This window comes from Manihot esculenta, chromosome 8 (genome assembly GCF_001659605.2).
Source record: "Manihot esculenta cultivar AM560-2 chromosome 8, M.esculenta_v8, whole genome shotgun sequence".
NCBI classification, from domain to species: Eukaryota; Viridiplantae; Streptophyta; class Magnoliopsida; order Malpighiales; family Euphorbiaceae; genus Manihot; species Manihot esculenta.
In genome coordinates this window covers 39,779,855-39,803,765 of record NC_035168.2, presented here as the reverse complement: position 1 = coordinate 39,803,765, position 23,911 = coordinate 39,779,855, and the positions used below count along the sequence as shown (strand labels likewise).

Below are 23,911 nucleotides of genomic sequence, written 5' to 3'. Positions count from 1 at the left end.
GTTTACATGATTGGTTGATGTTGGATCGCTATGGTAGATATTCTTCGAACAGGTTCTAAATATTTTCCGAGTTTGGACATTGGATTTGATTTTTTGGATTGGGTTCATTTGTTGCTTTTATGCTAGGAAGTGACATTTTTTCTTTGTGTATATTTCAGTCTTAGCCTGTTTAAGTATTGCTAAAATGCAATCTTATTTGCATTGTTAAAAAAAAAAAAAAAACTCACAAAAATAATGTTCAATCGCCAGGCTAGTACCGCAATGGTGCAAATGTACAAGTCATTAAGAAGCATCCCTCGTAAGCATTTGTCTAAGCGGACCTCAAAAAGGCCAACCGACATCGAACTTTGTTGGAGCTCAACATGTTTTGGGCAGCGAATCCATGGGCCGGAGAAGCCCGTTCTCATAAATTCAACGTGATGTGACATGGGCACCGGAAATCTAGTACTTAAAGACTAGAGAGTAGCGGAAGTAGTCAACACACGCACGCGTCTCGTAAGGATCGAAAATCAACCGTGGAAGAAGGGAAAAGAGAAGCCAGCCCAAAATTGAAGCAAGAAGAGAGAGAGAGAGAGGGAGAGAGAGAGAGGGAGCGGAGTTGAGCTGTTGAGGAGTAGTAGCAGAAGTAATCGCCATGAATTTGTTCCGGCTAGCTGGGGACATGACCCACCTTCTCAGTATAGTGGTCCTTCTTCTCAAGATCCGCAATATGAAATCTTGTGCTGGTATTACAATTTACTCTTTTTTTTGCTTTTCTGCTTTTGCCATTTCAGGGACTCGGAGATTATCCAATATGGAAATATCCCCACATCTTTTTTGTTCATGACTTGGTCCCTGTTTGCTGCTTAATTATTGCTCTCTTTTTGGGTTTGGGAGGTTGTGGTTGCAGCATCTGCCAATGCTGCATTTTTTTTTCCTTCTTCTTCTTTGAAGTGCTTCGATAGAATACAAATACTCCCTTTTTTTCTTCTGTTTATAATTCCAACTTCCCTTTTCCATGTTAGCACTTTAATTTTTTTTAATCGTCCATTGAACTTCAAACAATCATCGCTTTAATTTGTTTTACTTGACGCAGCAAGTTTTTGCCATTCTCTGGAAGTAGATTTTTCTTTTTACTTGTCCTGTGACTAAAAGTCTCATCTCAGAATTTTAGTTAAGTGACATGGCAATCAACTTACTGTTTGTCTTTTCATATTTTCCTTGAGAGATCATTTTGATTTTACATAGAACTTGCGTTTTGTTTTTCTCTTTTGATTCTTGCCCAGTTGTTCAATTAAAGATTATTGTCATAAGTGTGTGTTTCTTACTCCTTGTTTTCCTATATCATGGGCAATGCATAAAGTTATAAATTGTTTTTGAACCTTGCTTGAGCCCTTTGCTACTTGCAAATTTTGTCAGGAATTTCACTGAAAACTCAAGAACTGTATGCTTTAGTTTTTCTCACTCGGTATCTTGATCTGTTTACCAAGTATTACTCTATATACAACACTGCAATGAAGCTAGTATTCATTGGGACTTCAGTAGCAATTGTCTGGTACATGAGATATCATAAAGTTGTGAAGCAAACCTATAGCAAGGATGAAGATACTTTTAGACATTACATTCTGATACTCTTAAGCTTTGTGCTAGCCCTTTTGATTCACCGTTCCTTTGATGTGATTGAGGTGTGTTATATTCTTTTCTAAATCTTCATACGTATAGACAATGATGTGTTTGCTTTTTTACTTAAAACTTTTGTTTGATACCTTATGATAAGTTGATCTCTTGTGATAGGTTTTATGGGCATTTTCAATTTATCTTGAAGCAGTGGCTATCTTACCCCAATTGTTATTACTGCAAAGGTCAAGGAACATTGACAACTTGACTGTCAACTATGTTTTCCTTCTTGGGTATGTAATAATATACCTTGAGCTTTGCAGATTCTTCTTGACTTTCTTGGTTATGTGAGATTGTGATTGTTAAATTTGGGTCAGGGTATATTACCCTGTCCCAAACCGATGTGGAATTCAAGTCAGACCTGACTCACTCCAAAATAATCCAAGGGGGAGCGGAGTGCCTAAAGTTCTTACAAGGGGGCGCATGACCCCATCCAAACCGATGTGGAAGTCAACGGTGATTATTCTGAAAAGAAGTTTAAAAACAGATTGATGGTAGTTTTGTGAAAGCAAAGTAATGACTAAACTATGCAGATTACACAATGAAGAGCTGATTGTTTCCCATAAGCTATGGTTTGGTTTATTTCTTTGAGTTGCATAGGTGTAATTGACGGCTGGAATATAACTTATCAGTTATTGCTCAAACTATGCCATCATGGGATTGAATATGGCTTATTTATGTAATTTTTGTCTATTTGACTCTTTTTCTTAATGCTTAATTAGTTAATTTTCCTCTTGTTTTCTTATGTAGTACTTACAGAGCTTTGTATATCATCAATTGGATTTATCGCTTCTTTGCGGAGAGAATTACATTTCGCTGGATACGTAAGTTTTCTGCCTCTTCGCAGCACTGTCTTATTTAGGTAATGTTATTAACAGAACTTGTCTTGTGAAAATGCCAAAAACAAACAGCTTGGATTTCAGGCCTCATTCAGACTGCTCTCTTTGCTGACTTTTTCTACTACTACATAAAGAGGTATATATCCTGCTTTATTCTCTTTTACATTTCCCGAATGTCAGCTTGTTTCTATAGGATTATTGAAATACATTCCCCATTCAATAAAACTTTGAGATTGAATGGCAACAACTCCTGTAGTACTACCATTCTTCTCCTTCACACCCTTGGACATGACACTTTGGAGAAGCTTGCTTTTCCTGGAGCATAACCATTCATTAATTTTTTTACTTGTACTAACCACCAAGTCTAATTGCCAGTCATTTATTTTTTGCTGCAGCTGGAAGACTCAGGAGCAACTTAAGCTTCCTGAATGAAGCTGTAATTGAAGTTACACTAACAGAAGCTAAGTTGCTACCTTGTGACACTGGAGGTCGAAATTGCAAACACGACACACTTTTATAAATTATCAACTAGTGAACAAAAGTTCATCCCATATCCCATGGCAGGGAGTTGTAGATGACATGTATTTTTTATTTCAGTAGAGAGGATTTTGTTGTGGTTCCAATTTGCTATCTCATCCATCAAGCTTAGCGGTTGATTCAACCAAAAGAGGCACAAAAGAAACTTGTCTTTTTTACCAGCTTGCAGAAAATCTCTGAACCTTTTTCTTGGATGTTTGAAATTGCATCAAGCAGACTTGTAAAACCCAATCCTACTAGGTGAATCTGCTTGAAATGATTGGATTTAGATAAAGTAATGTCGGACCTGGACATCAACAGTTGTCCCTGGCTGGTTTCAACCAAAACCCAGATGATTCTGATCATGACGCTGCCTTAAAAAGTTCGGAAATTTGAATAAAAATTAATCCAAGCAAATGTGAAAAATGTAAAAGAAACATTTCTCTCTGCAAAGAACTTTTTATTCTTTCATTTTAAAAACGTTACAGGAGAGAAGAATAAATTGAAAAGAAAGAAAAAAAGAAAACGACAACACCCGGGGGGAGTGCTACGTTTGTGAGTAATGGTGGCATCTTTTCTAAATCTTGTTTTGCTCTATATAAACAACACTCCATTTGGTCTCATAATACATCTACAATTTGCTCAAGGACTACAGATCACTCTCTCCATGATGACTAAAGTCTGATGGGGTTGAAGATGATGATACGACTGTCTTGCCTTTGCTTTCTGATGATGGTGTTGGATCCATATGCAACCTATCCTCACCTTTTGGCTGATGTAGAAGTTGAAGCTGCCTTTGCAGGACCTACAGAATAGATGAAATTGGTAAGGATGCTAGAAATCAGGAGAAACAAATGTATGCGCGTGCTGTGGCTATAGTTTTAGGGACTTCACTTGTCAATATTCGGTGCATACCACTCATGAAAACCATACACTGAATTTCATAAATTCCCGTTGGGATGACAGCTCAAATTCATGTTTATGATCCACATTTGATCAATACAAACACAACGCAATAAATTAATTCTGTTACAAAGTTCAAATATGAACATGATATAAACACGCCAACAAACTAAAATTACAACATATCTAAATGCAAAAGAGTGTTATATATATTCAATTACTTCCATTTTTTCCAATCTTATTCTTGCAAAACATTATATTTTCTAATGTAAACAGTTTCATCCTTAACAGTTTTTTATAGGTTACATAAACATAATAAGTTTAGCTTTATAATTGATAAATCAAGGCAATACCTAAACTCTCTAATTTCATTCGTTTCACATGTTATGTATAATTTGTCACCCTAACTATATTTAAACAAAATATTAAAACAGGAGTTTCAAGGGCCAGTAAATGGGTGACACCTCAATCTGGTGTTGAATTAGCTTTTTCTGAGCTTCCAACTCGGAGCTTGGTATACTGCCCAACATATCTCCAGAATTTGCATTGGCACCAGGTACCTGAAAGGGTACAAAGACATGGGGAAATTGCGGCATGGACAAGTTTGAAGGCCCATGGAATGCAGACTCCCGCTGTGATTGTCCTCTGTTTGACTCTCCATTAGCAGCATCAGCCAAAGGCCTTTGAGCTTGAGGGAGAAAGACGTACCCAGGAGACCTGCAAATATTTTAAAATTCATTTAAAATATTAGCAACAACGTTAGATAAAACAAGACCTTTATCATCTTAAAGAAATAAACATTAGAATTAAAACGGAGAAAGCTGAAATTATGCATAAAACTATATAAACTATTTATTGTGTCTAGTTGTATACATTGCGGAACATATCAAGCCATGCTTAGTTGACTGAACCTTTATATCCTATAAAATGTCAATAAATTTCTTTGACTGCTTTATGCAAGGCAAACATGAATGTATTTTACACATAAGAAGCCCTGCACTTCAAACCTTTTGAGATAGAAACTGATGTATCAGCATTATCAAGCACATGTTCCCATCTATTTCACATGCATTCTGTGTTGCATTACAGTAGTAGGCATTCCACAGATTTATTGACCAAATATAAAAAGAGCAAGCTTACACATGCTGTCGACATATAAATACATTTTTCATAGCATAGAAGTGCATACCACACAAGCGTGTTAGCAGAAGGGTAAACAAAAGATTTCTCATATACAGCAGCAGCAGCTGCTGCTGCTTCTTGGAGTCTAGCCTGATGCTCGCCCAAATTATCATCTGGCACACTGCTGACTGAGCCCTGCGGTCCTGTAGTTGTGCTGCCAGTCCCTGTTATCAATTACAATAATTAACCATTGAAATTCAAATTACAACTTCAATCAATAATAGTTGGAAAATTAGTGGAGAGGGAAAGGTTAATGCAGCTAAAAGTGTATGAACAAATTTCAACTGACTTTACTTGGTCTACTAAATATTAGCTGAAGCTTTTTCCAAGTATTTATTAATACAGCTAAAAAAGATGGAGAACAAATTTCCATCAACTCTACATGATCTACTAAATATTGGCGTGATGCTTTTTCTAAGCATTTATTAATACCACTTAAAAAGATGGAGACTTCAGGGGAATACAAATTTCATTCAACTTTACACCTAGACTAAAGATTAGTGCAATGCTTCTTCAAAAAATTTTATCAACACCAGTCAAAAGGATTGATACTTCTGGGGAATATTGCATCAAATATCATAATAAGGCTAAGTAAAGCAAGCCCACCAGGCTGGTATGGCAGGGGACTAAAAATTAGCAGATCAAAGTACTGTCGCATAAAGATCATAGCACTGTCGCCATAGAGATCAGTGCTAGAAGCATTTAATAAGCTTGCATTTACTAAAATTGTTAACCATTGATTTAAAATCATCACATTAAAGGGTAGCAAGTTCAGAAAAGGATTCACGTTAAGCAATTTCCATCCCTTAGAAATAGTTTCATTGAAAATTAACATACAATTCATTGTTGTGGAAAATACCACACTAATCCAATTAAAATTATGACCAAAAGCAATATTATACAGTGATTACATTGTACAGCAGCTCCGGCTTCTAGTATTTATATTATCAAAGAAGTTTCCATATTCAATCATTTCCCGATGTTGGAATTTCACATGTTAACACCTTCTCACCAAAAATATGTACATACAAACTTTAATATTATAATTACCCTGCCGACGTGTATCTGATTGTGATCCATGTTGCACTCCACTCTCAGATGGTTCAACTAGGGCTCTGCATGTAGGACAAGTATGTTGCCTCTCCAACCATGAACGAAGACAATGAACATGAAACAGATGCCCACAGATTAATTTTTTGGCTGTGGTCATTTCTTCACGACAAATAATACAGGTGGCATCACTTCTGCATATTCATAGGAAAAACAAATTATGCTCATCCAAATGAATATTTTCTGAACAATTATCAACAACAAGCTAGATAAAGTATAGAACTTACGCATTGAGCTCTTCAGGTGTGGCATCTGGAAACTGATCATTCATATTGGAAGTGATCTTCCGGTAACGAATGTAATCAGCAACACGAATTTTGAAGTTCCTGAATGTCTCATAAAGCTCCCTTATTAAGTGCAAAGGTACACCATAGTTCCTACACAAATAAATTCAAATTCATTAGATAAAGAATAGAAAGCTTTAAGGGGAGCAAATATAAGCATAAACATGTAGTTGTATTATAGGATGGAGTGTAACAAGGTTTCAAATCCAGCACAGCTTTTCAATTCGTGAAGGCAAAGGGGAAAAAGGGTTAAGGTTCAACTGGTCTAAAACCAGAATCCAACCAGTATACTACTGAATAAGTACTAAATATGTGTTATGCAATTAATCATTTTTTATAGATTAATAATAGTGTATTAAATTATGCAAAACTAAAAATTAGTTAGGAATTGGGGACATCACATAGGAGATTAACCAGATAGCATCATTCCAAATCAAACATTAATGGAGTCAAATCCCTCAACTTATCAATGTCAACACATATCTTTCCAGTCAATATCACAATGGCAAAATTCATGAATTTATAAACATTTGCCTAATGCAATATAGTGTAGACGCGTGTCTGACCATGGGTTGGGTCCCTTGGGAATGATCCAATAATATCTTAACCAAAGCATGATAAAATATTGGCATGCATGACAATGAAATACTAAAGTTAATTTTGAGTACTTACATGAAAATCACAAGGAAGAAGCAGAGGTACATTGACAAGTGAAGCAAATCTCGAATAAGTTCCAAATAGAAGGTGTAGACAGCCTTTTTTTCCCATTGTCCTTCCATTAGCATGTCGCTCACATAGAAAATATATTTTACAAAAGTAGAGATCGTTGTTGTTGCTAGTATCATATACCTAAGATGCAAAATGGTAGAAGTTAGAGCAACACCAAACACTTGCTAATAGAATTATTTTAAAATTACATAAATTTTTACAAATGTAAACCACAGGATTCCATGACCTTGTAATTCCATATATGAAAATTGCTATGTTTTAAAGACAGCTGAATCCATGATCACTAAAGATACATTCAGCAAGCAAAAATACTGAAAGTGACCATCCAGGATGAAAATGATTGGGAAAAGAAAAAACTAATCCCCCCTCCTCCCAGGGTCCTATCCAGCTCCTATATTCAAGTTTTAGAGCTTAGACTGAGGGCAATGCTTAACCTGCTGAATAACTGTTCATTCAGGACTAGTCACATTCCAAGAGTTTTAAAATTAAGCAAGTTGACCTTTTCCTTCATCCTTGTATGAAGCTTTACGAAGTTCATAACATGAATTTAATTTACTGGAATTTCCTTAATCTTCTCCTGGATGACACTCAAAATGGTTGAAGAACCTGATATCAGTGCTGCAACGGCTAGTTAAGTGAAAAGTGAAAATTTTAAGGGCAAGCACAAACAAAAAAACCCAATAATCTTCAATAATGCACAGGTTAAGATCGCTCACAATCATGGCAGTGAATGTATGAAAGTTATGTGTTAAACTAATTAAAGATATAATAAAGAAAAATAAAAACATAAGATAACTTACTCAAAGGAGAAGAAGAGAGAAACAGATGCCTGGCGAGTTTCTATCAAAAACTTAACGGAACTGTACAAAAACAGACTGTCTAAAAGAAGAAGAAACCCCAGAAATGACACTATCCGGATGTGAGACAATGTCGGCACTGATGGGGTTGTCTCAATGTACTCAACCCTCTTTTGAGCTAACCAATGTAATGCCTTGATTAACAACAAAGCAGTGACCATAGCAAGAAATGTCACTGAGAAGTCCTGCCTGAAAATAGTGATAGCAAAGAGGATTTCCATAACTTCTCTCCATGACTGCTCATTCAATCTTTCAACTTCAGCTTCTCGGAGGGAACCAAGGAAAATACTTTTAGTCAATTGCCACAACATGCACATAATAACTAGACCCATGTTGAGAAGCAGCACCAAATTGATCTTAGAGGTCGACAAGTAAACCATAGCTGGATAAAACTGGCCTCTACTGTTGAACGCATGATAAATAACTGCTATGGTAGCAACCAAACTAAGGCTCGCATATGTACGCAACCGCATCATTTTTTCTGAGTCCGCTGTTGCACCATATCAATCAATAAATTAATATATACATCACACATACATATTATGCTCTTTAGATGAATGGTATCAAACTTAAAAATTCTTAGATGCTAGCTTCATGATTCCATAGATATACCAATACAACATTAAGCCTAGCATTCCTTTAGCTGGAAAAAAAAGTGTGTGAGAAAATGTCAATTTGAATGGTAACAAGATGCACTTCTCACTCAGATTGAAAATATAACACTCAAATAACTTCCTTTCCTATTCTCAATTCAACCCCCAAAATTGCACAATGAACACAACAGAGGGAACCGGGCTATTATCAAAATAAATAATAAAAACATTACAATCAGACCATCAAAAACAAACCAAACGTCAACCATTTCATGCTTGGTTGAGAAGCAAGTCAATAAAAATCAAATTCGAGGCTTAGCATCATCTATATCGCAACGAAGACGACAATTTCAATTTGATAAATATTAGCCAATAACTCAGCAATCAAACGAGCAAAATTACCAAAAACGCACGACTCATTACATACATCCAATGACGAGAAGATGGAAGGAACCCTAACATAACACGAAAATCAAGAAATTAAGCAAAAGAAAGATATAGTTAATAAAACCCTCACATCGATATTAACAGCACCTATGAAAAATTCCCCAATTTTCCGATCCCGACAGTGTTTCTCCTTTAAAAAGAATGCACCTTGGATGTATGCGTAGCTACTTCCAATAAAAATAAACCACGTGTTCCAGAATATTGACCCGGTTCGGAGATGCTTTCCGGGTCGAGTATTCGAGTTTAAATATAGATGAAGTATCACACGTGCGATGCATGTGCGTAGATAGTAAAAAAATTAGGAAAAAAAAGGGCATAAGTAAGAAAGGGCGAAAAGAGGAGAGAAAATAGAGAGATGGCATCCACAGTGGTGAAGGGAGCTTTGAAGGCTATCAGAGAGAAAGGGTTCGGCACCTTTCTTCGAGAGCTCAGGGAAGAAGGCTACACGTCAGTTTCTCTTTCTAGTTCTCTGTCTCTGTCTCTTTTTTTTTTTCCAAAAAAAAAATCAATTTTGTTCATATTTGACTATGCAATCCCTAATTAATCTGAAATGACCCATCAAAATAAGATCACAAGGGAATCGAAAAGGTATATTACAAATCTGTATATATTTTCTTGTTTGATGGGTTGCCAAAGGTCCCTTTTTTTCCCCTTAGTTCTGACCTGAAATGCTTTAATATTTGATTTCCCATATTTTATTATCAATGAAATCCCGAAGTGGTGATTCTTTTTATATGGTTGATTTCTAGCTTCTGTTTGGCAGCTAAGAAAACCCTGAAAACGGAAGAAAGAAACTAAAATGCACGGGAGGAAAGGGGCATAAAGTGTAGGAAACTGAAGCATACTGAGATTGGAAACTTTGGTATTGGGTACTCGGAGTGGGGAAAAAGCCACTAATGCAATGCTTTGAATGGGTTTTAGTGTGTATTTAAATCATAATAACCTCAAATAAATAGTGGGTTTTGAATTTCGAATATATGGATGTTTTATAAATTAACATACGTGACTTTCTGCATGAATTGCTGCCAGTAAATTATAGAACCCAATAATCTACACTTTTTCATTTTGAACTTCTAGCAGTTCTGTGACATCTTGATTGCATCGTTAGGTTAGTATATTTTTGGAGCTTTACTGACTTCTTTTTCATTTTTCTTCCCTTTCATTTTGTTTATTATCTTTCAGGAAGTGCCTTTTGGACGGAAATTTGCTGTAAGTTAAAATCTCTTTGTAGTTTTTTTTGTTCAATGTTGTTGCAAATAAGTATGCTTCTGTATGTTGAATTTGATTTATTAGCGCTCTTCTGAATGCACTTCCAGTGAAGTCTTGAAGCTTTGTGAGTTAAGTCTTTTTATTTGGGGTTTTGGCATTGGAAATGGAAATGGAAACTGGTATATCCGTACTGTATAGGCTTATAAGTGCCTGATAAAACACTTTATTTTGTAGCAATGCAACTTCAATCTGGTTATTCCTCTCTTGTTCCTTTTCATTTTATTATGTCAATACCGTACATGAAGGCTTAGTAGGCAAATTAGATTGTTGCATTTAGTTGATTTTCTTATTTTGAAGTATTGCAGTTTCTTAAATTTTGTTTAATTGATTTAGGCAAACCAAAATCCACAACATTGGGGCAACACTTGTGGGGGTGGACAAATTTGGCAATAAGTATTATCAGAGACTTGAAGATATGCAATATGGTTAGCATTTCTTTCTCTTTTTTTCATGTGATATAATGCTTTATAACTGCATCATCAGTTGCCATTGAAAATCTTTCCTTTTTAGTTGCTCCAGATCCATTTACTTTGGTTTTAAAAATTCGTGCCTTATTGCTTCTGTGTTTGTTGTTTAAGAGTGGGTGTATTGTTTGGTTGGCTTTTTTCTTAATGACGACACTGCCACATCTCTGCATAATTTGTTCAATGGTTTTCTGGAACAAGATCAGATGCAAGGTTTTTCATTTTTGTAGTTTATATTTTAATTAGAAATGTCTACTCCTTTTGTACTTTTCATTAGTCATGATGAAGATTTCCCTCCTAGCTCCTTGGAATCTGAGAGTTCCAACCCTATATCAATGGAGTCATTTTGCAAAATAATGGTAAGCAATTGAGACATCATGTCACAAGAAATCCCTTCCCAAAGAAGAAAATTGTTTAGGGATCTAGCTTCTTTTCTCTTGTAGAAATTATCTTATAAAACTAAATTCCCTACCCACTATGGTGCTTTTTCCCCAACAGCGTGGACATTAAGGTCATTCCTTTTCCTCCTTTTGCATGTAGAGATTCTTGGCATATTTTTATTTAGTGTTGAAAAGGCATAATACTTTGTTGTGAACTCCCCAAGTCTTTCTGAGCTATAATTTTATTCTCGCCCTGCCATCTTCCACATTATTTTTTTTTTGTGCATGCATTACCTGAAAAACATTAGTCTTGATGAAGAATTTAATTTAAAATTTATCTTGAATTTCAGTAATCATTTTTATACAATAGGAAGATTGCTCAACAAAATGAATTGCAACTTCAAATAATCTATGTGAGCTTTAACATTTGTGTCCCTCCAGTGAAGAATTGTTGGTAAAGCATTGATCCTCAAATAAATCTTGATGTGTGTCTCCAGAAAAACTCATTTTCAGTGCTCACGAGTTTTCCTGCATCTTCATGCCATGATTGGCTGATTGCATATATTGATAAATCAATGGGAACATGCCTCCACCTATAGATCTTGTAAAGTACTTATTGACATTATTGGCTGTCATGTTTATGTGTCACTGTGTGCACGATTTGGCAGCTATAAGCATCTCTTTAAGTCAATTTGAAAGAGTAATTTCCCTATGATGTTAGCACCTACTTGTGAAGTATCATAAGAAGGTCACTGATTTAAGGCAAAACCTATTCCATGTGGCATTTTAGGAAGGCACCGATGGGTTGAATATGCAGAAAAGGGTCGCTACAATGCTTCTCAGGTGCCACCAGAATGGCATGGTTGGCTTCATTTCATAACTGATCACACAGGGGATGAGGTATGCCAGCTATAACTCTGCAATAAAATGGGGAGATGCATGCTTAATTGATGATGATCATATTTGTTGCAGCTGCTAATGCTAAAACCTAAGAGGTACGGGGCTGAGCACAAGGAGAATCTCTCAGGAGAAGGTGAAGAGTATATATACCATTCCAAAGGACATGCTCTCAATCCTGGTCAGAAAGACTGGACCAGATATCAACCTTGGCAACCTGCGAAGTCGGAGTAATTCTTTGGGGCTACCAACATGCTGTAAACTTGGAAATCATGGCAACTTGAATCTGATTTAAATGAATAAAGCATGTGCTTATTTGAGGCAGTAGTGCTTTCGTTCGTGAAGAGAACTTTGAATGCCAACTTTATAGTCTGTTTGATGAAACTTTATTTTCTCAATGGTATTTGTTGTGGATTGCTGTTGGTATTGGTTTTGTTGCTCAAGTGAGAGTGGTGTTGTTGAGCCGGAACTGCTGCAAAGGAGATAGTTGAGAGAATAAATCTTCACATTTCTTGTTAAATTCTGACCTAGGAAGTTAGAAACTCTAGCAATCTTCACTTTTTGAGTTTTTGTTTCTTCGTTTGCCTTTTCATTACCCCTCCCCTTAAACATAACATTTTGCCAGCAGCGTCTACCGAGTTCTGTTGTCTGAATTCAGATCTTCTATTAATATATGTCTGCTTGGAACAACCATGGCATAGAGCAGACAACTCTAGCACTTGGCTTGAAACAGTTCATGCATTGCAATGATCACGAAAACAAGCTGTGAATATTGAAATAACGAATCAATGGACCCTTTTGATTGCAAACAACGAAGGAATCCGCCCCCAAATACATCTGTTGGAAATTTTAAACCTCAAATCGATGGGTTGTTCCATTTGAAACAGTGTGTGGATTCTTCGATCCTGTGGACTCGGTTGGGTTTTGGAACTAACTTGGCAACTTTTTAGAGATCTCAACAAATAGGGTAGTGGTAAAGATTGTCACTCTTAAATAAAATTTAAATTTTAACTAATAATTTTGATATTTCATCCTGAACGTAATTATCATTTAATTTTTTTTATCTAATTAGTAATTTCTATGAATATATATTTTTATTAATAATTTAATGCTTTCCGTTTATGATTGATTAAATTTGAATCTAAATGAAAATTCATAAACTAAATTATTTTTCTTAAATAAATATAGACGAGTTGTAAATACAATACTTTCAGTTTGCTGACTTGCAGGTAAGTTATGTAGACCTTATTTGGTTCAATTCGTGATTATTTCTGTGGAAGTAACTTGAGTAAGTTGAAGAAAATATTTTTTTTTTTTTTTTTTTAAAAGTAGAGAGACTTCAACAAAATTAGACCCTAGTTTTTGTGGATACGGGCATCTCATATGGCCAGAGAAGCAGCAGTGCTCTGCCGCGTAAATATGTATATGGATCTTCCATGAAAGTAAAAACTGTGTGTACTTGGGCCAACCATGGCCATGAAACAAATGGAATACCCATCAGCAAGACAGACAATTAATAAGAATTGATTGAATCCTTTTCTATTGATAAACAGTAACATTTGTCATTCAATCAAACCATGATAAAAATGACAAAGGAGTCTGGCGAATTCTAACATTTATTATGCTTTTTGGAATTTAAATAAGTAAAATAAAATAAACTGAAAGGACCAGAGATCATCTCCACCCCTTGTCGGCCTAGCTAACTTGTGAACCAGCACAATACAAGTATGAGGATTGTGATGCTTGGATTTATAAACTAACTTTATCTAATATTAAAAATTACTTTCTCAGTTTTTTTCAAAAAAAAATCTTATTAAAGATCATTGGAAACTATAATTTGATAAGACTCAAATTAATTATATAGAATTAACAACTTGCTGTCTACAAGTAACTTAAAATCAAGGTTATGACTTGTGAAAATAATTGACTAACTCCTCTTTTTCGGGCCTCTGGTCTTAATTTATTATCATCCTTCACATGTTTCTTTCTTTCTTTATTTATTTTCTGAACGAACCTTGATTTGGATTCTTGTAGCCCACCCTTTTTTGATATTCATTTTCTTCTTTTGAGTTTTTAATTTTGCCTTCAAATATAAATTCCCACTAGTACTTCATTGTTCGTTTCCATCGCTGGAAAATATGGCGACCGATCCTGAGCAGCCCTCTCTTTCTTCTATCGAAAAGGTTCTGTCTTTCTTCTTGATTTTCAGTTTTTTCCCCCTTTTTTCTCATTTGTTTCTGTGTGGTTGCTGGGAGAAGTGGGATTTTAATGATCGTTGGATTTTTAATTATCTTCTTCGCTGATAATAAATGTGTGCCTAAAGTTACCCCCATTACTCCAACTCATCTATTGGTTTCTCTTTTGCTTTCCAAGCAGCCAAGCAAAGGACAGTTTTTTCAGTGTTTAAGATTGCTTCTATCGTGTTGGGAAGTTTTTAAGTACTGAGTTTTTATCAGGTAGGAAAGTCTTCAAGTGAAATTGGCGGTGCGGAGGAGCCTCTTCTTAATGGGGGCACTAGCTCAGAGAACTACTCTGTTCTTGCTGCAATTCTCCCGTGAGTTTTACTTTTATTACATTTCTGGCCTTTTCCCTTTTAGTTTCTGTAAGAAAATAGCTATAGGCTCACTAGACGCATTTGTAAAAAATATGCCGATAAAATTAAGGATGGTTTGTTATTCTATTTGATGATTTCGAGCTAAATTCATATGGGAAGCTGAAGTATCTTGGTTCGAAGAAAGGACAGTTCTTTGGTTTTCAAAATATTTTTAAATCAATACACGTGAGATATGCTAGACTTTGCGCGTACCATATGTAGAAATGAAGGGATGCATTCTAACTTTGCTAGTCTATTCAAGTTCTAAGCAATTCTTCAGAGTTGAGGTTCATACTTCACACCATTGTATTTGATACTTTGAGTTATCATTTTACCATATGTGATGCGCTCATGAGTCTTGATTTTCCTATTCCTTTTACAAATAATCTTGCTTCTTGATACTTGATGCCTTGCAAACATATCCTGCTTATGCTTAAGAAGTGCATTGTTCATTGCAGATTTCTATTTCCAGCTCTTGGAGGACTATTATACGGTTATGATATTGGGGCCACATCCTGTGCTACGATATCTATAGAGGTGCGCTTTTGATGAAATTGTAAACTGCAGATGGAATCTTAGTTCATTTATAACCCTTTTCTATTATAATATTTGTTCTTATGTGTATTCAGTATGACGTGTGGCTTCATGGATTAACAAATTTGTAACTTAGAATTTCTTTTTTCTGTATGAAGAAGGAACAGCGGTTATTTTTTGCCTACAATAAAATTTTATTTAACACTGGACCTGATGATGGATGTGTGGCAGAAACATAGTGTGCTCCAGCAGAAATGGAACAAAACACTGTGCTAAAACTATTAAAATTTTGATTTAGTTCATGCTTCCAATTGTTTATATTCTTTGTAAATTGGTTAGATCATTGAAGTAAAATATTAGAAATATATTTCCTTGTGGTGCAGATTGACCACTACTGTGTGCTTCTCCCTGCATATGTGTGTGGTTTTATTATTCATATGCATGCAAAATCCATGGATCATTTAGAATTGTGATTGAAATGGTAAATATTTTCTTCTATTCTCTAAACTTATTAATCCCTTTTCTTCTCCTGCAGTCATCCACAACAAGTGGAATTTCATGGTATAACTTGAATTCTGTGGAAGTTGGGCTCATTGTGAGTTTCTAGTGACAATTTCTTCCTTGAACTGCTGGATCATGAGTGGCGATTTTATTTCTGTTTATTTCTCTACTTCTTTCACCTTTTCTTTAAAATTGTCTGTTTCAATGCTCAATAATTTAAAATCAGATACTTGTTCCATTTGAAATTAGTGAGTTTTGTTTTCTGCAGACCAGTGGCTCATTATATGGGGCCTTGATTGGCTCTGTCTTGGCCTTTAATATTGCAGATTTTTTAGGTTAGTTATTTTGCATTTTGTGCTAGCTACAAATTAAAAAATATGCTAATTTCTTTTTGCTAATGAATTTGATCTGATGAATTTGATTTTAAGGAAGAAGAAGGGAGTTGATACTGGCTGCTTTGTTATATCTTGTTGGAGCATTTGTGACAGCATTAGCACCTGATCTGGTTATCATGGTGATTGGACGTTTTATATTTGGTATTGGGATAGGATTGGTAAAACATCTCTTGCTCTTTTTCATTATGTAATATGTTGGCCCTGAAATTTTTGCATAATTATTCATATATATGTAACTTTTGTTCGCACGTATGGTTACATTAAGAGAAGATTAAAGTTTTTACTGCTTGCAAAAAAATAAGATAATTTCAAATCCCTATATTCATTAGTTTAAATAATTTCAAAATTCATTGTGTTCACTTGTTTATTTTATGAAATACATTTTAAATAATTTTCAGGCTATGCATGCTGCCCCAATGTACATTGCTGAGACAGCTCCAAGTAAGATACGTGGTCAATTAATCTCCCTCAAAGAGTTCTTTATAGTCCTTGGGATGGTTGTAAGTTCTTCAATTCTTTTTTGAGAACTTTGATTTGATTCTAGTATTTACATGCTTTTGCACCTACAAAATCTTCATTGTGAAGCCTTTTTCCCCATTAAGTTCTATTGATTTTTGATAATGCCTGCAAAAAGTAAATGATTAAATGTTATGCAGGCAGGTTATGGGATTGGTAGCCTTTTAGTTGATACTGTAGCTGGATGGCGATACATGTATGGAGCTAGTACTCCTTTGGCAGTAGTCATGGGAATTGGGATGTGGTGGTTACCGCCATCACCCAGATGGATACTATTATGTGCCATACAGGGGAAAGGCAACATGCAGGATTTAAAAGAAACTGCAGTACGGTGCTTGTGTCGACTCAGGGGTGAGGCTATTGGTGACACTGCACCTACCCAAGTAGAAGAAATTCTTAGTGAGCTGACTTTCGTTGGTGAAGAAAAAGAAGCTTCACTTGGGGAAATGTTCCGAGGAAAATGCTTGAAAGCCCTTACCATTGGTGCAGGATTAGTTCTTTTTCAACAGGTATCTTTCTTATCAGAAATGATAAGAAACAATTGCTGAATTTCCAAGGTTTTGGATGGTAAATGATATACTTTCATGGCAGATCACAGGTCAACCAAGTGTACTGTATTATGCTGCCTCAATCTTTCAGGTGCCTAGTTACTATTACTCATAAATAGGCTATTGACGGTTATCAATGTAATATCATTGTCATGAGGCTTTAGAAGAAGTGCACTTTCATCCTAACCCAATATGATCTTGTAGAGTGCAGGATTTTCTGCAGCATCTGATGCAACACGTGTATCAATTCTACTTGGTTTTTTTAAGGTAGGCTCATTTATATAATTAGTAAATTCAGGAATAAAAGTGTACCTCCTCTGATGTCTGAAATTGGCAGGAAGAGTTTTCCTGTTGTTCTTTTTATCTGATTTCTGATGATGAAATTGGTTTATTTAAATCACACATGTTGAACACTTAAAATTGTGTTGTTGTAATTTCTTCTTCATTTTGATAATTCTTAACATTTTTAGTTATACATGATTTAAGGTGCTGTATAAGTAATAAATCTAGGGTATACAAATTGCAAATACCAGGCTTGCTGGCTGCCGCTTCTTTTGGTGCTATTGATTCGTTTTGAGTTTGTACCTTATTATGTGTGCATGTACATGTGTTGTGCTAATACTAAATAAATGTACATGAAAATATATTCATTTTTGTTCTTCCATGTTTTCAAGTTTTCATGATGGTATGGGAGAAGGGTCTAGGCTTCATTGACCAGCTGTTAATCTCCTTTGCTTTGAACGAATTTTTTGATATGCTGCGCCTTGCAAATTTCAAGTTTCTAGTTGATATTTCAAAATTATCACAAATAATTGACTAAATTGTTCCTTTTCTTGTAAGTGATACATAACCTGTTCTCAAGTTGCAAGGCACTGAGTGGAATCGCTAACATGGACTTTTGCATCTATAGTTGATCATGACAGGAACAGCTGTCCTTGCTGTTGATAGACTTGGAAGGAGACCTTTACTGCTTGGTGGTGTCTCTGGGATGGTAAACTGTTCTCTCAATCTTTTCTCTTCACCATTCATTTGCATGATGTATATTTCATTGTTTCTGAGCCTGCATGAGGGTATGACACTTGTCTGCTTTCTAAAACTGGAAGGAAGGCCATTCTGTCACATTGGAGTATACTTTCCACTTGCTTGATCTAGGCTTATTTTACTGAATGAAGAGGACGACAAAGGAATATGAACTAAGCTGATCATGAGCAAGTGTTAGAAATTTACTATGCTGAAAGATATGCTTTATTTTTTCAACAGATCATCTCATTATTCCTTCTGGGGTCATATTACCTTTTCCTGGACAATGCACCAGTTGTGGCTGTAGTTGCACTGCTATTATATGTTGGATGTTATCAGGTGATCAATATTTTTTTGCCACTTCTCTATTAAATTATCCCAAAATATTGTGCTTCAACACCTGCAGTTCTTAAAATATATGTTTCAGAACATGTGGTGTTAAGTCTGATCTAGTACTAGATCTTGACATCCTTGTATATATTCAGTACTTTGTTATAGACAAGTACAACTGTAATAATCAAGATTCCCGGTGCAGGAAAAAATTACTGCACTATCATCAGAACTTCTAATGAATAACTTTCTTAGGCAGGCCCTTTAAACTTATCAAAAAACCATCAATATTACCATGCTTGTAGCTTAAGAATTTCTACTGTTAGAGGAAAAAAAAGATATAATAATCACATAAGAATAAACTAAAGTGAAGAAAGTAACTTCAATTTACTTTATTAAATGTTATTTGAGGTCTGGGTGTTGTCACTTGATGACTTAAACAAAAGTTTCTTTTCCAATCAAATCCAATAACCCATCAAAGTTCTAGTTAGTCTATTTCTTTCTTGCGGTTGGGCTTCTACCAGAAAACTGGCTTGGGATACCAGTGTTATTCATCTCACATCATGTGAATTCTTCAATATTGGAATAATATGTCATAAAAGCTTCTGCATCAACAATCATAGAACATGTTAGCCATGTCAAAAGAATTTGTTGGTTCTGCAATTTACTTAAACCTGAAATGGCAAAGCCAAATTGTGTTTGACTGGTCGTGGCTATTATGGATTACTCATGTATGTAAATTATATCGTGGCATCAGCTGGATATGAGTGAGATAAAGGGAGGACAATTTACCATCTTTCTTGTTCTGCATCGTGTTTCAAATATATCTTCTATTTTGCTGTCTGTGCTGCTGGGCTAATGAAATTTGTTTTGCAGTTATCATTTGGTCCTATTGGTTGGTTGATGATTTCAGAGGTTTTCCCACTACGCCTAAGAGGGAGAGGACTTAGTATAGCAGTGCTTGTGAATTTTGGTGCAAATGCACTTGTTACCTTTGCATTTTCTCCTCTGAAGGTACTTAGTTTTGTAGCCTATTTATATACTCAGAGATGTTTCCTCTTTTATGTCAGCTTACATATAGGTAATCAATTAGTCATCAGTAGAGAGTCATGGACTCAAACTTCTGCATTAGTCCTTTGATCCAATATTGCTTCTCCACTTTCATTAAATGATTGTGCAGTGCGTACTGCACCAAGCAAAACAATAAATGAGTAACTTCAAAAAGTTGTATTATCAGAGGAAAGACTGATGATTCTGGAACATGTTGGGAAAAAAAAAAGCACTGTTTTGTCAGCTTGAGTTCTTTCTGGTTATGGTTCCATCTGATAAAAAATGATATGAGGTTTTCAGTTTTTTTCTCATTTAATTATTGAAGTTCTTTCCCATTTTCATTACGAACCCTCAATTTCATGTAGTGGAGCATTTCAGACAGTTGTATGGTGATGCTCTTATTTGTCTATTATACCTCCTCCTGTCCTGTCATGTTTTCTGCATATGGTGTCATACAAGTCAAACTTTAGCTCAGTAAACCGCATGTTCTTTATTCAATTATTCATGTCAAAGTGGTAGTAATGGACCTTTCACTTTCGGTTACAGGCATTGTTGGGAGCTGGAGTATTATTCTACGCGTTTGGAGTAATAGCTGTGTTGTCGCTCGTTTTCATATTCTTCATTATACCAGAGACCAAGGGGCTCACTCTTGAGGAAATTGAAGCTAAATGCTTGTAGACAACCTTTGTACTGGAAACAGGAGTTCACTTAATGTTTTTTTTTATTTTTAAAATCAAAATACAAAGTAGGCTCTGTTGTGACAAGTTTACTGTCAGATTGTATTTTGGAATATATGCAGAAGCAGGCAGTGTCACAAATAGGTATCTGATATTTCTTTATTGTCAATAAGAGCATCAACATCATATATACTAAGCACGTTGCTGAAATGTCAGTGCATGTTGTAGCTATTTGATCCGTTGTCTGAGAAAAATATCCCTCTAAATTAGTATATAACATGAAAATTGGATTCGATTATTAAATGGAATCAACAACCCATGAAATTCAAAGGGGAGTAGGGGAAAAAAATCAGGATCTTTTTTATGAGGATACCAGAAAAATTAAATGGAGAGCCAGCTGCTGCCATTGGATATTATGGGGCATCCTCCTCCTCCTCAGCTGAAACTGTTATACTTGAGCTGAAGCTCAGATGAGGTAATGTTGCTGAAGTTATACATTCACCAACTGAGTTTCCTCTTTGAAATTTAAGGACAAAAATGGCCTTTTCATGTCAGAAGTGATCTGTTGGTTAGGTTATCGAATGCTGAGTTGCTTTTGTTTCTTTTCTTTCTTCTTTTACACAAAGAATGCTGTACTAGAGAATTTGTTTTTTTCCATTTCCGTGAATACATAATAACATAACGATGTGGCAAAATTTTCACCAAGCGTGGACTACTGCAAAACATAGTTGGCATCTAGTAAAATTTTCATACTAAAAAAAAATCCATTTTTGAGAAAAAGTAATCACCATATTTAGAAAATAAACATCGGTTAACTCTATATTAACAATCGATAGATCTTTCACTTATTATAAATTTTTTTATCATATTATTGATGTATACAATAAATTTTATTTTTATTTTTTATTATCATATTGACATATATAATGAAATTTTATTTTTATTTTCGTTCGATTAATCAGTATGTAATAGAATTTATGATAAATTTTCAATTTTTCATTAGAAAATATATAATGAAATTTGGTTTATTATAAATTTTATATGTAAAATAGGTGAAAACAAAATTTACATATTCATACTTTAAATTCATAATAAATTTGAGTTTAATTTGCTAAACATCAAGGGTTTATTTAGTATTGTTATTGAAATTGTGGTAAAAAAAACAAATTGTTTTAAATATATTAATTAAAAAGTATTAAAAATTAATTTAGATATATTTTAGTTATAACATACTAAAGTAGCAAAACCATATTTTTAAATTGCTTTATAAACAGAATTTAAAACGTTGCTTTGAATGAATAAGATAATAGGCCAATTTTTTGGAGAAGGCCTAAAATTTAGGCCCAAGATTATGATTTGAAAACGTATAAAGGCCTTGTCACAGTTAGGGTTTTGGAGAGGGACACTCGGAGACGGAGGCATCGATGGCGAAGTTCAATGTGGTGCAGAAGAGGAGAAGAGAGCAAGTAGCACAGAGAAAAAGGGAGATACGTGGAGACCCACTTACTGGGAAGCTCAATAATAAGCCTCAGCCTCTCTCTGTCTCTGGCAAGCGCCAACGCAAGCTCCTCAAGAAATGGCGTAGAGTATGTGATCTCCCATCTCAGTTGCAAACATTATCGTCTGCTTTACAAATTTTTGAATATTCAATTCAACGAGTTTCGTACTAGCTCCAGCTCTGGAAATATGCAATCAGACGAGGTCTTATATGTATTGATTCTTGATTAATTGTATACAGGAGCAGAAGGAGGCTATAGAGAAGGGCCTGGTCACCATGCAAGATGTGGAGATGGCTGCTGCTGAAGGTTTACTTTCCTTCCCTTTCTCTTCTTTTGAACAAAAAATATAATCATTATATTTTTTTTCTTGCCGGTGACTGCAAGTAATAGAATTGATAGAATCTAGGTGTTCAAACGGTGAAAAGTCGCTTGGTTAAAGCTGAAAGAGGTTGTAATAATGAATTATGTGTTTGTGAGGAACTAGTTAATAGTAAGCTGTCTGGGGTTGACATCTCAGCTAAAAATAAGAAAGAAGGTGTTGAATGTATTCTGGGTGGCTGGCAATGTAGAAGTTATAATTATGGCTTTATGCATTGTTTTATTTATTTTTTTTTTATCTTTCTCATATTTAATCTCCTTTTGGGTTGTTTTACTCTTTGGTGACTTTGGCTAGGCTTATTTTGAGGACTAGAATTTACTTTCAACCAAGGAAATGTCAATATTAAAATGGATTGATTATTCTGTTGAAGTTGTATTTGCGCAATTGTTTGATGACCAATAAATCAAGCTTGTAGTTGCTCAAGTTATTTGAAAACATAGTATTTACTTGTTATGGACAGTTACTGCCCAAAGGTGGGTTCCTCTGGTTCCAATAAATTTATTCAATTTATTTCCTCCGTTTGGAATAAAAAATTTCATTAGAAAATTGTTTGGAATGGAAGAATTCATTTCTTTTAACTCGAAAAAATTTCATTTTAAAAAAATAGAAATCTTACATGATTTTGTAAACCAAACAAGGGGATTATGCTTTTGTCAGTATGAGAGAATATTGTGCAGTGTGCTTTGTCAAGTTACTCATAAGTCCATCTGTGGCAGCCCCAGTTGACCAGTCAAAATAACTGTCGATAGGGAGTATTCATCTTTTAGGGTGAAATATCAGGATTTCTCTTTAATTTTGTAATTTCTTGGGTGGAGTCCCTTGTGCCTTTAGCCTTTATGATAATCAGAAGAAACCGTTGGTATTTGCGAACAATTTTCTTGTTTGGGACTAGGGATTTTACTGAGATTTTGCAAGTGCAAGTATAAGTTTGGCTGCTACTATTTATATTGCTAGCGTCTTAACCAAAACTGACACAAGTTGGTTTCAGGTGAAGATAAATCCAAGAATGCCAGCAAATCCCAAGCAAAATTTCATGTGAAGAAAGCCTTGAAGCTGAAGAAGTTTAAGCGCAGTGGTAAGTATAATGTCTGTTTTGCATCAAGCTGCATCCTGCCATTCTTCTCTGTCTTGCACTTGGCTATACCTTTTCCTTTTTCTTATGCTTCTTCTAATGTGAATGTGCATCCTTATACATAGGTAAGAAAAATGGGAAATCCAAGCCAGCTGCTGAAGCTTCAGTAGACACAATGGTAGAATAATTAGGAGGAGGTGTGGTATGATATGCCAAACCTTGTAATATTTCAGGGAGAATGCAAGTGTAAAAGACCACTGTGCCTTAGGACATTGCTTTGTAATTCTAAAATTGATTTCATTTGTAACACTTGAGTCCTTTTCTTTTTGGGTTTGTATTTCCATTTACGAGCGTTTATTGAGAACGCAAGGATAGATAGAAGTTAAAGTAAGTTTCAGAGGATCAATAGAATCCGAAATGCAGGAAATGATTGAATATTAGTATAAAGCACTGATTTTCTATTACCCACCACACCAGCAGAGCAACATATGCTTAGTTGTATTTTCTTCTCTGTGCCCAAGAGCTTGGCAGTTTGGGGACATTCACTATACATGAATGAAAGACAAGTTTCCCCCGGTTACAATCTGATGGGACTTCTGATTGAAAAAAGGAAAAACCGATGGTGCCAAAATTGTTCTAGGACCGTCTATCTTTAATTTGGAAGATGCGAT

General features: G+C 35.1%; 5 protein-coding genes across 7 annotated transcripts; 4 read left to right on the top strand and 1 right to left on the bottom strand.

The window, feature by feature from the left end:
• Positions 1 to 467: 467 nt before the first annotated feature.
• Positions 468 to 3,226, top strand: LOC110621255 (ER lumen protein-retaining receptor B). 2 transcript variants are annotated; one of them, XM_021765457.2, is made up of 6 exons: positions 468 to 725; positions 1,399 to 1,664; positions 1,774 to 1,889; positions 1,974 to 2,112; positions 2,407 to 2,480; positions 2,568 to 2,631. In XM_021765457.2, the coding sequence occupies exons 1-6, from the start codon at positions 635 to 637 to the stop codon at positions 2,605 to 2,607; spliced, it is 726 nt and encodes a 241-aa protein (XP_021621149.2). In that variant the 5' UTR covers positions 468 to 634; the 3' UTR covers positions 2,608 to 2,631. The 2 variants fall into 2 exon arrangements, with proteins under 2 accessions (XP_021621149.2, XP_021621147.1); XM_021765455.2 differs by lacking the exon at positions 1,974 to 2,112 and adding an exon at positions 2,891 to 3,226 and having other exon boundaries at positions 470 to 725.
• A 205-nt stretch (positions 3,227 to 3,431) lies between these two features.
• Positions 3,432 to 9,322, bottom strand: LOC110621254 (ERAD-associated E3 ubiquitin-protein ligase HRD1B). Of its 2 annotated transcripts, none has more exons than XM_021765454.2 (8): positions 9,187 to 9,322; positions 8,020 to 8,566; positions 7,163 to 7,339; positions 6,434 to 6,583; positions 6,147 to 6,340; positions 5,104 to 5,260; positions 4,379 to 4,631; positions 3,432 to 3,816 (listed from the first exon to the last, which is right to left on the bottom strand). In XM_021765454.2, the coding sequence occupies exons 2-8, from the start codon at positions 8,550 to 8,552 to the stop codon at positions 3,661 to 3,663; spliced, it is 1,620 nt and encodes a 539-aa protein (XP_021621146.1). In that variant the 5' UTR covers positions 8,553 to 8,566; positions 9,187 to 9,322; the 3' UTR covers positions 3,432 to 3,660. The 2 variants fall into 2 exon arrangements, with proteins under 2 accessions (XP_021621146.1, XP_043814687.1); XM_043958752.1 differs by lacking the exon at positions 9,187 to 9,322 and adding an exon at positions 9,072 to 9,089.
• Positions 9,323 to 9,413: 91 nt separating this feature from the next.
• LOC110621256 (probable NADH dehydrogenase [ubiquinone] 1 alpha subcomplex subunit 12) lies at positions 9,414 to 12,646 on the top strand. Its single transcript, XM_021765458.2, has 5 exons — positions 9,414 to 9,563; positions 10,299 to 10,325; positions 10,719 to 10,810; positions 12,020 to 12,129; positions 12,202 to 12,646. The coding sequence occupies exons 1-5, from the start codon at positions 9,472 to 9,474 to the stop codon at positions 12,358 to 12,360; spliced, it is 480 nt and encodes a 159-aa protein (XP_021621150.1). The 5' UTR covers positions 9,414 to 9,471; the 3' UTR covers positions 12,361 to 12,646.
• Positions 12,647 to 13,977: 1,331 nt separating this feature from the next.
• Positions 13,978 to 20,521, top strand: LOC110621632 (D-xylose-proton symporter-like 2). The gene is made up of 14 exons (XM_021765900.2): positions 13,978 to 14,309; positions 14,583 to 14,680; positions 15,178 to 15,256; positions 15,789 to 15,848; positions 16,023 to 16,089; positions 16,183 to 16,307; positions 16,548 to 16,649; positions 16,806 to 17,174; positions 17,257 to 17,304; positions 17,418 to 17,480; positions 18,124 to 18,204; positions 18,474 to 18,572; positions 19,440 to 19,577; positions 20,160 to 20,521. The coding sequence occupies exons 1-14, from the start codon at positions 14,265 to 14,267 to the stop codon at positions 20,289 to 20,291; spliced, it is 1,506 nt and encodes a 501-aa protein (XP_021621592.1). The 5' UTR covers positions 13,978 to 14,264; the 3' UTR covers positions 20,292 to 20,521.
• A 1,145-nt stretch (positions 20,522 to 21,666) lies between these two features.
• Positions 21,667 to 23,680, top strand: LOC110620398. Its single transcript, XM_021764120.2, has 4 exons — positions 21,667 to 21,876; positions 22,029 to 22,095; positions 23,157 to 23,243; positions 23,366 to 23,680. The coding sequence occupies exons 1-4, from the start codon at positions 21,715 to 21,717 to the stop codon at positions 23,425 to 23,427; spliced, it is 378 nt and encodes a 125-aa protein (XP_021619812.1). The 5' UTR covers positions 21,667 to 21,714; the 3' UTR covers positions 23,428 to 23,680.
• The last annotated feature ends 231 nt before the right edge of the window (positions 23,681 to 23,911 follow it).

Excerpts from the sequence above, each read along its gene's own strand:
- LOC110621255 (XM_021765457.2), top strand. The coding sequence starts at position 635 with ATGAATTTGTTCCGGCTAGCTGGGGACATGACCCACCTTCTCAGTATA. Across the intron at positions 1,665-1,773 it reads GTTCCTTTGATGTGATTGAG|GTTTTATGGGCATTTTCAAT; the intron begins GTGTGTTATATT and ends CTCTTGTGATAG. Across the intron at positions 1,890-1,973 it reads AACTATGTTTTCCTTCTTGG|GGTATATTACCCTGTCCCAA; the intron begins GTATGTAATAAT and ends AATTTGGGTCAG.
- LOC110621254 (XM_021765454.2), bottom strand. The coding sequence starts at position 8,552 with ATGATGCGGTTGCGTACATATGCGAGCCTTAGTTTGGTTGCTACCATA. Across the intron at positions 6,341-6,433 it reads ACACCTGAAGAGCTCAATGC|AAGTGATGCCACCTGTATTA; the intron begins GTAAGTTCTATA and ends ATGAATATGCAG. Across the intron at positions 4,632-5,103 it reads TCTGCTAACACGCTTGTGTG|GTCTCCTGGGTACGTCTTTC; the intron begins GTATGCACTTCT and ends AAATATTTGCAG.
- LOC110621256 (XM_021765458.2), top strand. The coding sequence starts at position 9,472 with ATGGCATCCACAGTGGTGAAGGGAGCTTTGAAGGCTATCAGAGAGAAA. Across the intron at positions 9,564-10,298 it reads CTCAGGGAAGAAGGCTACAC|GAAGTGCCTTTTGGACGGAA; the intron begins GTCAGTTTCTCT and ends ATTATCTTTCAG. Across the intron at positions 10,326-10,718 it reads CTTTTGGACGGAAATTTGCT|GCAAACCAAAATCCACAACA; the intron begins GTAAGTTAAAAT and ends TAATTGATTTAG.
- LOC110621632 (XM_021765900.2), top strand. The coding sequence starts at position 14,265 with ATGGCGACCGATCCTGAGCAGCCCTCTCTTTCTTCTATCGAAAAG. Across the intron at positions 15,849-16,022 it reads CTGTGGAAGTTGGGCTCATT|ACCAGTGGCTCATTATATGG; the intron begins GTGAGTTTCTAG and ends TGTTTTCTGCAG. Across the intron at positions 18,205-18,473 it reads TTGGTGGTGTCTCTGGGATG|ATCATCTCATTATTCCTTCT; the intron begins GTAAACTGTTCT and ends TTTTTTCAACAG.
- LOC110620398 (XM_021764120.2), top strand. The coding sequence starts at position 21,715 with ATGGCGAAGTTCAATGTGGTGCAGAAGAGGAGAAGAGAGCAAGTAGCA. Across the intron at positions 22,096-23,156 it reads GGAGATGGCTGCTGCTGAAG|GTGAAGATAAATCCAAGAAT; the intron begins GTTTACTTTCCT and ends AGTTGGTTTCAG. Across the intron at positions 23,244-23,365 it reads GAAGAAGTTTAAGCGCAGTG|GTAAGAAAAATGGGAAATCC; the intron begins GTAAGTATAATG and ends CCTTATACATAG.